The 15,573-nt window shown below is 42.1% G+C and overlaps 1 protein-coding gene across 3 annotated transcripts in view; it reads right to left on the bottom strand.

Annotated features, from left to right (window-relative positions):
* The window catches only part of ints8 (integrator complex subunit 8), a 111,579-nt gene that overhangs the window by 94,794 nt on the left and 1,212 nt on the right, over positions 1–15,573 (bottom strand). For all 3 annotated transcript variants that reach the window (XM_078540802.1, XM_078540803.1, XM_078540804.1), the window contains exon 2: positions 3,076–3,223. In XM_078540802.1, the coding sequence (XP_078396928.1) occupies positions 3,076–3,205 (130 nt within the window). In that variant the 5' untranslated portion in view covers positions 3,206–3,223. The remainder of the gene's footprint in view (positions 1–3,075; positions 3,224–15,573) is intronic.

The following is a 15,573-nucleotide window of genomic DNA, read 5'->3' as shown; positions in this document are numbered from 1 at the left end:
ATCCATGGTGAAGAGGAAGCGGTTGGGGCCAGGGAACTGGAAATTGTTGATGTGACGTAAGGTGTCAGAGGAATCACGGATGTAGGTGGGAAGGGACTGGACAAGGGGAGAGAGAAGGGAGTCAAGATAACGAGAAATGAGTTCCGTGGGGCAGGAACAGGCTGACACGATCGGTCTGCCAGGACAGTTCTGTTTGTGGATTTTGGGTAGGAGGTAGAAGCGGGCCGTCCGAGGTTGGGCGACTATCAAGTTGGAAGCTGTGGGAAGAAGATCTCCAGAGGAGATGAGGTCAGTGACAGTCCTGGAAACAATGGCTTGATGTTCTGTGGTGGGGTCATGGTCCAGGGAGAGGTAGGAGGAAATGTCTGCGAGTTGATATTTATCTTCCTATTCTTGCACCTTTACTTTTGGTGCCCCCCAAGGATCTATCCCTGTTTTCCCATTACCTTCCTCATCCACATGTTGCTCCTTCACATCATCCGAAAAATATCAGATTAACTTTCACTGGTAGGTCAACGGCACCTCTTCATCATCTCTCACAATCCTTCCTGCTGCCATGTTCTCAGGCTGCTGTCTGACATCCAGTCTTGGATAAACTGCTATTTCATCCAGCTGAATATAAAGACACCTGGTCATTGTCTTTGGCCTTTGCCTAAAATTCTGTACATTGCCACCGATTCCATCTCCAGACACTGACTGACTCTGCATCAGAGAGACAGTTTTCAACCTCAGCATCTCATTTAACTTTGTGCTTTTGACCCCATATCATTTATAAAGAACACTTACTTCCACCTCCATAACATTACCACCAATTTGCTTCAATCTCACCCCTCTGTTGTTGAATTTCTCTTTCATCCAAGTCTTTGTCACCTCCAGACTCAACTATTTTAATGTTTTCTTGGTCAATCACCCATGCTCTATAACTCTCATCCAAAATCTGCTGCCAGTGTCCTATGCTGTAATATCTCCTGTTTACCTATCACCTTAACCTACACTGGCTCCTGTTCCAATATCTCTGCAACCTCCTCCAGCACAAAGCCAAGTCACCCACAACCTCACATGACCCCACACTCCAGAATTTCGAGCAGCTCCACCTTTTCATCTTTCTTTCTTCCTCTAAAACCCTCCTTAGAAGCTTTGGATCACACCTCCTAACAACTCCTTTTGCTTAAAAATAAAAACAAAAAACTGCGGATGCTGGAAATCCAAAACAAAAACAGAATTACCTGGAAAAACTCAGCAGGTCTGGCAGCATCGGCGGAGAAGAAAAAAGTTGACGTTTCGAGTCCTCATGACCCTTCAACAGAGGGTCATGAGGACTCAAAATGTCAACTTTTTTCTTCTCCGCCGATGCTGCCAGACCTGCTGAGTTTTTCCAGGTAATTCTGTTTTTGTTTTGGAACTCCTTTTGCTTGGTGTCCATTTTTGTCCTATTACACCTCTATGCTGTTCCTTGGGATGTTTTGCTATATTAAAGGGGCTCTAGGTGCAAGCTGTTGTTGTTATAATGCTATATTTATAACACTGAATCGCTTCTTGAAACAAAGTCCAGGGGCTTGAGGGCTACAGGATATGGTCCGTTTATGGTTCAAGCTAGGTTCCAAATCACAAAACAGAAAACTACATGTTTTGTTCCTGGCTATCATATCTCTCCCAATCTCTTGAGGAGGCCCATACAAGCCAGAGGGAAAAATTCCACTGCTTTTCTTCTGAACAGATTAAACTACTTTTTTTAAAAAATGTTAGCCACCCCCTTTTACTCTAATTTTCATGTTGCAATTAAGACACCACTTAAGGCAACAGCAAAGTATGTTTCTTAGGTGTGTCTTGGAACCTCTGATGCTATCAGCACTGCTGCCAAATTGAAGCAAATATAGGCATCAGCACTGTACATTAAATGAAGCACAAGAGAGAAGTTTGTAGAGGCATTCTGCATTACTAGCTGTACCTAGAATCTCTCAGCCCTTTTCCCTTCCTCTCAGGAGTGCTCAGGTTCCTGCTAGTTCTGCAGGTGCTAGAAGCCCTGCAACACCTTGCCCAAAGGCTATTCTACATTTCTTTTTATTCACTCATGGGACATAGGTGTCACTGGCTAGGCCAGCATTTATTGCCAATCCCTAATTGCTCTTGATAAGGTGGTTTAACCCTGGACAATGTCAGTATACCAATCATGGATGGTATAACTGTCCAAGTCTAATCCTGCCCTCATCTGGACATCTAAATACAGTCACAATCCAGCAGAAAGCATTGGACAGACTTCAGGTGCAGAAATTTTAGCTGAATTGTCTTTTTCTCCATAGCCTGTGGCGTATAGAGACCATTTGTGCTAATCCTAATAGTGAACCAGCTTAGATCAGTAAACCTAGCAACAAGTCTGCCACTTTCTGGTTTGTACAGCTTAATGCTACATCAGATGGCATCTTTAAAGATATTAGGTTCTTTGATGATATCTAGACTGGGAGAATCTTAAATATTTGCAAGTGTCTTCTGAGCTGAATTTTATTAAATTGGAGATTCAGAATTGGTCAGCTCATAATATGAACATTGCATGTCTCACGCAACAAGCCCGGAACATAGTTTTTTAAGAGCTTGCAGGCACCTATAGTGGGCAATGATTTCAGCTTACAATTTCATTTTCAGATATAAAGGAAGATGAAATAAGGGCAATTTCTGATAGCCACAGAATCATCAAATGGAGAATGAAACAATATTTATAAATTTCAGGCAGGATGTTTACTGTTGTCATCATAGGTCAAATGTTTACTGCTAAGTTGCTAACAGCTTGTATGATATTTTTTCATAAATGCTACCAAAAGATTTAATTAAAAGATGACAGTTTGTTTTGCGAGTTTTCTTTCTTGTAATATGTAACTGTTGAGCAACTCAGATGTTGTGTTTCCTGTTTCATTTATTAAAAAAAGGCACAATGACAGTCATGTCATTGACAGCATTACCACAGCAACAGCACGTTGACTGGCAGGAGAAAATGACAGTAATTACTGGAACACTTGATTTCTGTAAGTAGGAGCTGTAAACTGCCTGGTAAAATCTTTGATGCAGGATGCCTGAACATACCCGGATAAGACTTCTGCAAATGTTTTTCGAGCAGTCCTTCATCCAACAAGAACTCAAACCAAATCGTCTGAGGTGGAGTGCAGGGTCGGCTAGAGGTCACTGCCTCACGATCTGCTGCTTCTGCACTCATTCTGCTCCAGCGCTAATCCTAAAAAGAAAGAAAATTAAAATGGAGGCAAAATTTAAGCTTCTTCTCCCCGCCCCAGCCAATAAAAATAGTTCCCCTTTTATGGTCCTCCATCATAGAACAATGCAGGAGTCAGAAGGACAGGCTTGCAAAACATGTCCACTGTTCACACTGCTTCACAACACCCAAACATGTATTTCCTGCAGGCCTGGGGTTACCAATCATCCAAATTTTGATGAGTCGCCAGATATTAGTGGTTTGTTTCTTGAACGTTGCCATTGGCAACTAGGGAGAAAAGTTTCTTTGGAGATGGTTTATCTTTTGCTGAACATTATTTTATTTAGATAGAAAATGGGGCTGGCATTGTTAAATGGTGTAGCAACCAACTGGCAGTTCGCTGCTTCGCCGTGTCTACTTGAAGCACTTCCCTAAGCTTGTAAATTAGATTGAGTCAGAGCTGCTGCCTGGCATGCCAAGCAGACATACATGAAACAGTTCAGCACGTGGGAGGATGGAGGGGGAGTTGGGGCTGGTATGGAGGCAGAGGAATGTATAATAGGAGAGAGTTTTTGGAAAGGCCTGGGCCAGGAATGTTTGCAACTTCTTGAAAGTAGAGAAAAACATGTCTGCACAGTGACAAAAAAGTGTAGAGCAGCTACCCTCTGCTTTTATATCAGGCTGCAATACTGTTTTGTGTGTTGGAACCCACCAAAGATAAGATTGATCTCCTGGACATTGCTTTGAGCAAAAACCTGAGAGAAAAATTATCAAGGCAATAAAAGTATTCTTTCATTTACTTTGAACAATTATGTTTATTAGTTATGAACCTTTGGGGCACAAAGTCTAGAATCAGCCAACAGAGTAATGATGAGTCTGCCTGACTTCCAGTTGGCTGGATAAGGCATTGAGGTGTGAGGATGGGCATGTCAGGTGGGCAAGTGGTGGGAGGTAGGGCAGTTGGCAGAGGTGATAATACCTCCAGGGAAACATTCAACCAGTATTGGCAACCCTATCACGGCAGACCATTATGTTTACCCACCTTTCCTATCAGCCACCACAAATTACTCTCTCTCATGAAACATAAATAGAAGACGCTAGAAATACTTAGCAGGTCTGGAGAGAGGTACAGAGTTAATCTTTCAGGTTGGCAGCTCTTTGTCTGCTGCCAGACTTGCTGAGTATGTCTGCATTTTCTGTTTTAATTTCAGTGTTATTCTTATGCTCCATATAATGATCTGACTTGAATCACAGATAAAATTAGGTCATATTGGTCTACTTGCTAGAGGTCAACACATTAGAACAACTGCTTGCATTTATATAGCACGCTTAACGTAGAAAAAAGCCCAAAAAATGTTGCTTCACAAAGAGTGAACTTTAGTACTAAAATCCATGCCACTGTCAAATTTCCTGCTCATTAGAATGCAACCAAATGTAAAATGGGAGTAAACCAGCATAAACAATCTGGGCCTAGGTAAGCACTGAACTCACATCATAAATTTCTTCTCTAACTGCGAAAATTAAAGATACAACAGGTTTAGCCATCACTCATGCACATTAGGCGCAGCATGTTTAGGGAAGCATTCAATCAGAAAGCCTTTCAATGTTTGATGTCATTTATACATTAAAAATGCAATTGAAACAGTGCAGATCTCCAAGGATAAAGTTTAAAATGCTTAAGAATGTCAATAAAACAAAAAAATGAATGTTTCCTGAAAACCTGGTTATAATTTGAAAAGTGTGTCAGCAACTGCAGGAAAATCATGTATAAGGTTCTGAGAGGCAGAGCTGTTACCATGGGCAGAAATGCATTTGAGAGGAGGGATTGATAAAATGACTGTAAACTTATTGAGGAGATTTGGGCATGTGGGTTATGTGTACACAAATTGTTAACGGCCAAAATTCCTCAATATTTTAGGTCGGGTATTGGGTTTGCAGCCAAATTCTGCACATCTTTGGGGGGTAAATAACACAATGATGCAGGAAATTCCAAGTGGTCACTTCTAAGTAAGGCGCTTGTCTTCAGACAGGAAACAGTCTTCTCTAGTATTCTTAAGCACGCCATCTAATGGGCAAATGCACAGTGACATCAGCAGGGCCTAACAGCTTTGTCATTTGCCTGCCTTATTGCATTATCTTAGGAGGAAACCTGGAAGGCACAAGTAATTGAAAGAGAGAATCCAGAAAATATACTAGGTGGAAAATTTCCTTAGTATAATTTTAATCAAATTGTAGTTAAGTAAATCTCATAATATGGATGCTGATGGAGAAGAATGACATGAAACTCCTGATATATATTTGATACAAACATAAGGCAACTATTGGATGTGTGCAAATTTGTAAACAAGTTATGTTTAATTACTTTATATTTCTGGTTGAACTGCCCGGGAATTAAATCCAGGTTGCAAGAATGGGAATCTTGCAAGACACCACAACACCAGTGGCGCGGAACTAAAGATGGCATCAGCCTTGATGTTTGTGTTCAAGCCCTGGACTAGGACTTGAACCTAGAACCTTGCGACTCAGAAGCAAGAGTGTTGCCAACCGAGCCACGGGCTGATACAGATAGTCACAGAAGGCTGTGACCTCTGGAGGCTGACTGTTTGGAAGGGCATTGGAAGAGATGAGCCGAAATGAAAAGCTCAGCCAGCTGAGGGCCCAGAAAAAGAAAGACCAGCGAATTGTGCATCTTCTCAGCCACTGTCTTCCTCTGCAGCAAATGTGGCAGAGACTACAATGCCAGAGTGGTGCTCTTGAGCCAAACCAGGTGATGTTTAACACAAGAGTTTAGCACCACGGTGCAAACCATCATCTTACAAGACGGAAAGCTGCCAGGAATTTTATAAATTAATAGCCAGGGCTTGGGTTCTATATTTATTGGATGGCATTTACATCCTGCATTAGCCTGCAAAAAAAGCCTTTTGTCTGGTAATTTACTTCACAGAATGGAATTGTGACAAAGAATGCAGCAAACCCCCAACCTGGTTAGAGATGGGAGGGTAAAAGCAAAATACTGCAGATACTGGAAATCTGAAATAAAAACAAAATGCTGTAAAAACTCAGCAGATCTGCAGCATCTGTGGAGAGAGGAACAGAGTTAATGTTTCAAGTCTGTATGACTCTTCAGAGCTAAACAGAAGTAGAAATGTGATGGATTCTATACTGTTTAAGAGGGGGTGGAGCAAAACAGAAGGTCAGGGATAGGTGGGAGCTCAGGAGAGATTAACAAAGATGACAGATGGGTGGGTATAGTTTAGGTGGAGTTCATTTCCACATGGAAATTAATAGCAATATGTCAATTATTAAATTTTAAAACTTCAAATGTCCATCTTAAGTTTATCTTTCAGCAACTCTGTCACTGAATGCACGGTTACGTGCATTTTTATTATGGATGGTCAATCTAATTGTGATGTAGTACTCTTTCTTTCGGCTTTCTGTGACTCAACACCTACATATTTAAAATATCAATCCAGTATGAAACACTGTGCTATGAAGTGATAATCAGGTCTTTGCTTGAGATTGAACATTTTACAGCTGCAGTATGTCTCGAAACCTGATGAGTGCAACAGGTGGGAGTTTGTGGAATGCACTGCACTCCCAAAAACCATTTTGGTGGTGTCTGCAATTTGAACAACTTCAGTTCAGAATTACTAAGCTGGAGTCAGGGTTGCAGACATTACGGTGCAGCAGAGCGGAAGTTACCTGGATGCTTTGTTCCGGAGGCTGTCACACCCACTAGATTAAGCAGAACTTTAGAGCTGGTCAATGGTCAGGGACAGGAGAGTATGACTACAAGTCTCAGCCCTTGGCTTTTACCAACAGATATATGAGGTACTTGCTACCTGAGTGGATGGGAAAAAGGACAGCAGGGTAAATGAGCAAACTGACCATGGCACCATGGCGCAGGATATCATTCAAGTGGTGAGGTGGTGGGGAGGCAAAGTTTGGAGGTGGGAGGGAGCAAAAAGGAATACGATAGTGATCAGGTATGTTATAGTCGGGGGATATATACTGTTCTTCGCAGCCACGATCAGGAGTTCCAAAGGTTATCTTGCAAAGTTTTGAGTCTCTGTATTTAAGGAAGGATAAATTTGCATTAGAGGCAGTAAAGCAAAGGTTCGACTAGAATGACAGGGTTGTCCTATGATGAGAGGCTGAGTAAATTGGGCCCATATTCTCTGAAGTTTAGAAGAATGAGAGGTGATTTCATTGAGACGTGCAAGATTCTCAAGGGTCTTGACAGGGTAGAGACTGAGGTCGCTTCCCCTGGCTAAGGAATCTAGAACACAGGGGCACAGTTTCAGGATAAGCAACTGATCATTTAGGCCTGAGATGAGGAGAATTTTTTTTACTCAAAGATTGTGAATCTTTTTGTGGATGCTCCATCGTTGTATATATGTAAAGCTGATATAGATATATTTATGGTCTTTCGGGAAATCATGGGATAAGAGGAGTGGGTAGGAAAGTGGAGTTGAAGCTAAAGATCAGCCTTAATTGTATGAATGGCAGAGCAGGCTCACTGGGCTGTGTGGTCTACTCCTGCTCCTAGTTCTTATATGAGTAAGAAGCTGACAAGTGCTGGAAGTCAGAAATTTTAATGCCCATTTAAGAAATATCCTGGTGGGCTTTGTCCTTGAACTGCTGCAGTCTATGTGGTAAAAATAGCTATTTTCTCTTCTGACTAACCTCTTACCATTATAATGCTAACATTTTTTTTGTTTTTACTGCTTGTTTTTAGCTTCTCTGCCTATTACCATGACCGTTCTTGCCCCTTTAATCACATTTTTAATGGGTTTCTCATTTTTTTTTAAACAGAGTTAACGTTTTGAGTCAGTATGACCGTTCTTCAGAGCTCGTTAACTCTGTTTCTCTCTCCACAGATGCTGCTAGACCTGAATTTTTCCAGCATTTTCTGTTTTTGTTTCAGGTTTCCAGCATCCACAGTATTTTGCTTTTATCTCATTTTTAAAATATTCAAAACAAAAACAGAATTACCTGGAAAAACTCAGCAGGTCTGGCAGCATCGGCGGAGAAGAAATCAGTTAACGTTTCGAGCCTTCATGGCCCTTCAAGGGCCATGAAGGCTCGAAACGTTAACTGATTTCTTCTCCGCCGATGCTGCCAGACCTGCTGAGTTTTTCCAGGTAATTCTGTTTTTGTTTTGGATTTCCAGCATCCGCAGTAGCTTTTAGCTTTTTGTTTTTAAAATATTCATCCTGGTGATCCCTTTCTCTATTTTCCCCTAATCTCACTATTCACATGTTTGTTAATCCATTAAGGGCCCACCTTTTCTTAATCAAAATCTGTTGATTTTGAAAATATATTTATCCAAATATCTGTGTCCTACAGTGCTGTTTCGTTTATCTTTATAGAGTAACCCTGCTTCAAAATAACCGTTTTTAATGCTTCCTCATTTAATTGAAATCAGCCCATTTAAAGTTATTTACCTGGCTCCTGTTCTTCAGTATTCAGTTAAACTGTTATCATTTCTGTAGGCGCTATCCCAAAGGTGCAACAAAATCAATGTTTTGCACATTTTCTGGCTCATTGACAAATATTGAATTATGAACATTACCTTTTGCGCCTACTACTCATGGTCAACTAGCAGTCATGCACTACATCTACTAACTCCAACTGTAAGCCACATGGGACTTCCTGATTTATACTAGGTTGAATGAACTTTCCCATTAACTTTACTATTCCCACATATCTCTTTCACAAGCAAACTGCCTCCCTCCTTATCTTGGCATGATAAGCTAAAGCATATCTTGTGTTAGCTTGGATTGCTTTTAAGCATTAGATATGGCTAACCAAACTGCCCAAAGATCAACTCATTTTATCTCCTAGTAACAATCACTTTTTTTGGTCCGGTCCTTTTAAAATTTTCTACACTCAATGTTACATTAATTCTTATCGTCTGGATTTTGCTATTTTTCTGACATCCCTATTACATAACTACACTACACTACTGCCACAACAAATTTCAGTTCCAGCATATTATTTTTCACGTTCCTTGCGTTCCTGTAGCTAAGACTTGCATTTATATAGCACCTTTCATGACCACTGGATGTCTCAAAGTGTTTCACATCCAATGATGTACTTATGAAGTGTAGTCACTGTTCAAATGTAGGAAACGTGGCAGCCAATTTGCACACAGCAAGATTCCTCAAACATCCATGTGATAATGACCAGAATAAATACTATCCAAGACACCAGAGATAACTCCCTGTTCTTCCTTGAAATAGGATTGTTTACATCTACCTGAGAGGGGCCAGGCACAGAGGTGAAAGTAAGCCGGTACAGCGTACCAGTGAGAAATTGGCCAAAGCAGTCAGTACAAATGTTCTGTTCCAGCACCGATACAGTCCACACTGTCTGAAGCTTCTTTCATGTTATATGTACATGCAGAAGACATTTGTAACCGGTTGTGATTTTTTTTCAATAGCTAGTATAGGTGGCTGTGAAAGACAATTGTTTTCTTTGTAAAGGGCAGGATGTGTATATTCCTCTATCCAGTCATTTGACTATACAGTTCAACAGGTCTCCTTTTTCTATTTAACTTAGTTTATAACAAAAATGGTCCACATGTGCATTATACATATACGTAAAAGTTGTTGTTTAACTTATGTATATCTTTGCAAATAAAAATAGGCAATCTGCTAACCTAGGTGTGAAATAATACTGGCATTACTGATCATTGTATGATTTGTGAAGGAGTTTTTAAATGAAAAAAAAAGTCACCAAAACTGTGCTCAAATGGCAACAGTTGCTACAGAACAGGGAAAAAACCCACTATAAAACTTTTTTTTCACACATTGATATCAAGAGTTACCATTGATATCATGATGGTTTTCTTAATTTGAAATAAACTGATTTTCCCACCTTGGCTCGTTATGTGTGTGAATAGTTGCTTGGGAACAACTATTAAACATTTTAACCTTAGTAACATTGAATGATCTATTATTCAGTAAAGAATGTTGTGTCTATTTAGATTAGCTAGCAAAACACTCGCGCTTAGTTGTTATCTGAAATAGGCCTTGTGTTATTCATGTGCATATTAATAATGATATGTTTGTTTTTATGAATACACCTGATGTTTGAATGTTTACTGGGATTATCACCAAAAATCAATTATTTAAAACTTTATATGATAAGTTAGATGAAATAAAAACTCTACTTTAAGTCGGTGATCATTTTATATATATTATACACACACTTTAATTGTGCAACTTACTGAAATAGGCATTGTCCTAACTCATATCACAGGTTGCCATTTCTGTTCTAATTAACCTGATGAACTTTATCATGGTAGTACATACTTAGTTTATTTTGTTTTGTGTTGACACAACCTGTGAGATTCTGTTTTCATTAGACAGTCATGGGTTGGCACAGATAAACATGAAAAGGTAATTATATGCAGTACTACAAACTTGGTTGCAATACGACCGTACTGGTAAGAAATTTAAGTTACTTTCACCCCTAGCCAGATGGGGCCTCGTTTAACAGCTCTTCTGATAGATAGCACCTCCGGCAGTGCAGCACGCCTTCAGTACTGCACTGCCTTAATTTTTTGCTCAAGTCCTGGAGTAAAACTTGAACCACAACCTTCTGACTCAGATGACAATGCTACCATATTCTGTCATGGCTGACACACACAGCATATATTCCCCTCCTCTTATGTATTCAGTGTCTCTTTATCTCTCTGTGAGTCTCCTGGTGCCACTTTACTCTTCCTTATAACTGTTTCAATTCCGAGTCAGTTTAAGTGTTGCCTGTCTTTCCTGTACTTTATCCTGGAAGAATTCCCAGTTAATTACAAAGATAACATTGTTATACTCGTATTAGGCTGCCAGCCCCTTATTTCAGTAGCTCAAAAGGGAAATATGATGAGCTATGCATTTCCACTAAGTTTGATTCATGTGGTTAGACTGGAACATTTACTATTCACCAAACATAGATTCCATGGAACAGTTTTATCCAGTTTGCAGTTTGATGTGCTTCAGGTGGCAAATCGCCCAAAGCAGTTTTGAACAGTCAGGAGGAACATACTTAGACTTGGTTCTTCCAGTAACATGCAGGACAATGTGTAGCAAGACTCCACCACTGGCCCATCGCAAACTCTATTCTTTCAACCCAGATGGTATCCCACTTTTGGGGGCCCTTCTTTACTGCACTTTACCAGGTCTCAGGCTGGCCCCATCTTCTTCTTCTGTCAGGTGGTATCCATTCTACTGCCACTCTGGCTGGGTGTATGTCTGGGAGGTGAAGGATATGCCCTGGAGCATCAGTCATCTCTGTCATGACATCCTCTGTAGCACTTCCTCATTGGGGATGCTGTCCCTCCTTGTGATGCCCAAGATCTTGCGTTAGCAGTGATGGAAGGTGTCCAACTTATGTGACATGTCTTGCTGGCAAAGATTGTGGTTGGCACTATGGGCATATCTAGTTCCATGGCCGTGTTGGATATCCGCACCGCATGGAGCCACTGGAAGGCCAATACTGCTCTGTCAGTTCTTGTGTGGACATTAATCTCTACAACACCCTCCTTGGAGATGAGAAGTGGCCAATGTCTTCGATGTTCTGTTGCGCGATGGTGACGGGAGGGCCTTGCTGCTGTCCTGTCATCATCAAGATCTTTTCGCAGCTGATGCATAGACCAACCCTGGTGTCACTACTCTCAAGACTCATGGTCACTTCTTGGAGTGCACAATTCTTCGGCCAGCAAGGCCATGTTGCCTGTAAAATCCAGGTCCATCAACTGGTGGTGTTACCATGAGATGCCAAAGTCTGAACCCACCATCGCTGATATTGAAGGAGTCTGCGCTGGTCTTGACATAGCAGCTGGAGTCATGGTATAAGGCTTTGAAGATGTTAACACACAACTCCAGGATGCCGCACTGTCTCGCCGATGGATGCTATCGTAAGCCTTCTCAAAATCAATGAAGCTGATAACAAGTGGCTTCTAATACTCTAGGCTCTGCTATATGATGTTCCTGAGGGTAAAGATCTGCTCTGCCATCCCTGAAACCTGCCAGTACTTCATAAAGGGTACTGTCTACTTTTGCCTTCAATCCGTTAAGGAGCCCTGTGCTGAAGACCTTGCCAGGTACTGACAGCAGTGTTATGCCCCCAACATCCCCCAACCCCACCCCACAGTTATTACAGTGCAGAGGTTCCCTCTCTTTGGCAGCTTGATGATTACCCCTCGCCTCCGGTCATCCGGGACAACATCCTCCAAAGTCCAGATCTTGTTGAACAGGTCTGTGAGCTCTGTTGTGATGGTGTTCTTGTCATGTTTCAACAGCTCTGCTGGTATCTTGTTGATCCCAGGTACCTTATTGTTCTTCAGCCTCCTGATGACTCTTTGGACCTCTAATCTGGCAATTTCTCCAGGTTGATATTCAGCTGCTGAGGTGCAATGTTGTTATCGAACTCAAACGTGGAGCTGGGGTTGGGCTGGTTGAGGATCTTCCCAAAGTGTTCCACCTACCTTGCCTCCTGCTCCTCATCCATCAATAGTGTCCCGCTGTCTTTGCACAGTGTGAACCATCTACAAGATGCAGTGCAGCAACTCGTTAAAGCTCCTTCAACAACAGCTTCTAAATGTGTGACATCTACCACTTAGAAGGACAAGGGCAGCAGATGCATGGGAACACCCATGATTTTCCCCAATAAATCACCTTTCAAGGTCACAGGATCAAAATCCTGGGATTCCTTCCCAAACAACACTGTGGATGTACCGATACCAGATGGACAGCAGTTCAAGAAGAAACAAACAATGAATAAGAGGTTGGCTAGAGTTTAATTCCATAGGTCATATGTTTAGTGAATAGCAAATATTCCAGTCTAACCATATGAATCTAGGATTTAAAATGGAACTGCATAGCTTATCATATAAGGCACTGGCAGCATGGTGCAAGTACAGTATAACAATGTTAACTTTCCTCCTTTAAGATGCTCTTTAAAACCGACTTCTTTGGCAAAGCTTTTGGTCATCTGTCCCAATATCACTCAGCATCAAATTTAGTTTGACAATGCTCTTGTGAAATGCCAAGATGCATTTTAATTTTATCATGTTAAAGGTGCTATATAAATGCTGCTTGCTGCTGAAGAGGGCAGGAAACAGGGGCTTGGTCAGAAAGGAGGCTTGAAAATGAGGTTGAGAGGGTTGAGAGATTGGGGCTCAGGTGGGGAGTGAGTGAGAGACTAGGGAATTGCAGTGGGGCGGGGGGGATATTGAGCATCAGGAAATTGGAGTTTGGGCTGAAGTAGAGGGGGAAACCAAGGAATAGAGTGGGTGGGCATGTGGCCCAGCATTTCCTGCAAGCCCAGAAGAGCAGTAGTAACAGGATGAATTGAAGTATTACTGACAGAGGAGTAATCAATATGGTGGTGAGTGAAATCTGGGGACCTTCTCTGGGTAAACAATGAAAGCTTATTTCTATTGGTGGGTGAATGGGCTACTACATGCTCTGATTTTACATTGCAAGCTCCAACATGTGGAGCAGATGTAGGATGGACAGTACAGGCTGACATTGGCCCACAATGGTGCTGTGGGCCTGGGAGGAGAGCTCCCATTCCTCCATGCTTCACAGAAGGGATTCCAAAAACATCTTCCACATAATTTCTTCAGCAACCTCCAGAGTTGACAAAACAGAATCAGTTTGCATGGCACATTGTGATTGACTCTTAACTGCCCTCTGAATGGCCTAGCAAGTCATTCAGTTGTATCAAATTGTTACGGAAAAGTCAAAAAAGAATAAAACCAGACAGGCCACCTGGCATCAACCCAGGTACCAGAAATACCAACAGCAACCCTGCCCAGTCAATGCTGCAAAGTCCTCCTTCCCAACATCTGGGGGCTTATGCCAAAATTTGGACAGCTGTCCAGCAGACGAGTCAAGCAACAGCTTGACACAGTCATACTCGCGGAATCATACATTACAGACAATGTACCAGACTCCTCCATCACCATCCCACCAGCAGGATAAACCCACCACATGCAGTGGCACAGTGGCAGGAAGTTGCCCTGGGAGTCCTCAACAATGACTCTGGGAAATCTCATGGCATCAAGTCAAAAATGGAAACATGGCCCTCCCTCAGTAGATAAATCAGTACTCCATGTTGAACACACTTGGAAGAAGCACTAAAGGTAGCAAGGGCACACAATGTATTCTGGATGGGGGACTTCAATGTCTATTACCAAGAGTGTCTCGGTAACACCACTTCTGATTGAGCCTATACGGTCTTGAAGGACATGCCTGCCAGACTGGGCAGGCAACAGGCAGTGAGGGCACCAAGAGGGAAAAACCTACTTGACCTCATCCTCATAAATTCAACTGTTGCAAACACACCTGGCAGTATTGATAGGAGTGATCACTGCACAGTCCTTGAGGAGGCCAAGTTCTAACTTCACACTGAGGATGACCTCCATCATGTTTTGTGGCACTACCGCTATGCTAAGTGGGATAGCCTCAGAACAGATCTAGCAGCTTACGACTGGGCATTCATGAGATGCTGTGGGCCATCAACAGCAGCATAATTGTATACAACCACAATCTGTAAATTCATTGTCAGGTATATCCCTCACTCTACCATTATCATCAAGCCAGCGGCCCAACCCTAGTTCAATGAGGAGTGTAAGGGAGTATGCCAGGAGCTGCACCTGACATACCTTAAAACCGAGCTGCCAACTTGAAGTTACAACACAGGATTACATGCATTCTAAACACCAACATCCTGGGAGTTACCATTGATCAGAAAAAACTTAACTAGAGCATCAATATAAAATACTGTCGCTATAAAAGCAGGTCAGGGGCTTGAAATTCTGTGGCTAGTAACTCATCTCCTGACTCCCCAAAGCCTGTCAACCATTGACAAAGCACAAGTTAGGAGCAAATGGAACGTTCTCCATTTGCCTGGCTGAGTCCGGTTCCAACAAAGCTTGACACTGTCCAGGACAAAGCAGCCCACTTGATCAACATCCTGAGATATTCACTCCCTCCACCATCAGCACATGGTGGAAGCAGTGTGTACCATTTACAAGGTGCACTGCAGCAACTCATCAATGCTTCTTCAAAAGCACCTTCCAAACTGGCAGCCAGTACCACCTAGAGGATAAGGACAACAGATGTATGTGAACATCAGCACCTGCAAGTCCCCCTCCAATTCACACACAATCCTGACTATATCACTTCCTTCACTGTCACTGGGTCAAAATCCTGGAACTCCCTCTCTAACAGCACTGTGGGTGTAATTGCACCACATGGACTGCAGCTGTTCAAGCAGGTGGCTCTCCACCACCTTTTCAAGGCCAGTCAGGGATGGACAATAAATGCTGGACTTGCCAGTGATGTTCACATCCTGAGAACAAA

The sequence above is a fragment of the Cetorhinus maximus genome, chromosome 4 (genome assembly GCF_964194155.1).
Source record: "Cetorhinus maximus chromosome 4, sCetMax3.hap1.1, whole genome shotgun sequence".
Classification (NCBI taxonomy): domain Eukaryota; kingdom Metazoa; phylum Chordata; class Chondrichthyes; order Lamniformes; family Cetorhinidae; genus Cetorhinus; species Cetorhinus maximus.
The sequence above is the reverse complement of the archived record's forward strand: the minus strand, read 5'-3'. Positions and strand labels throughout refer to the sequence as shown.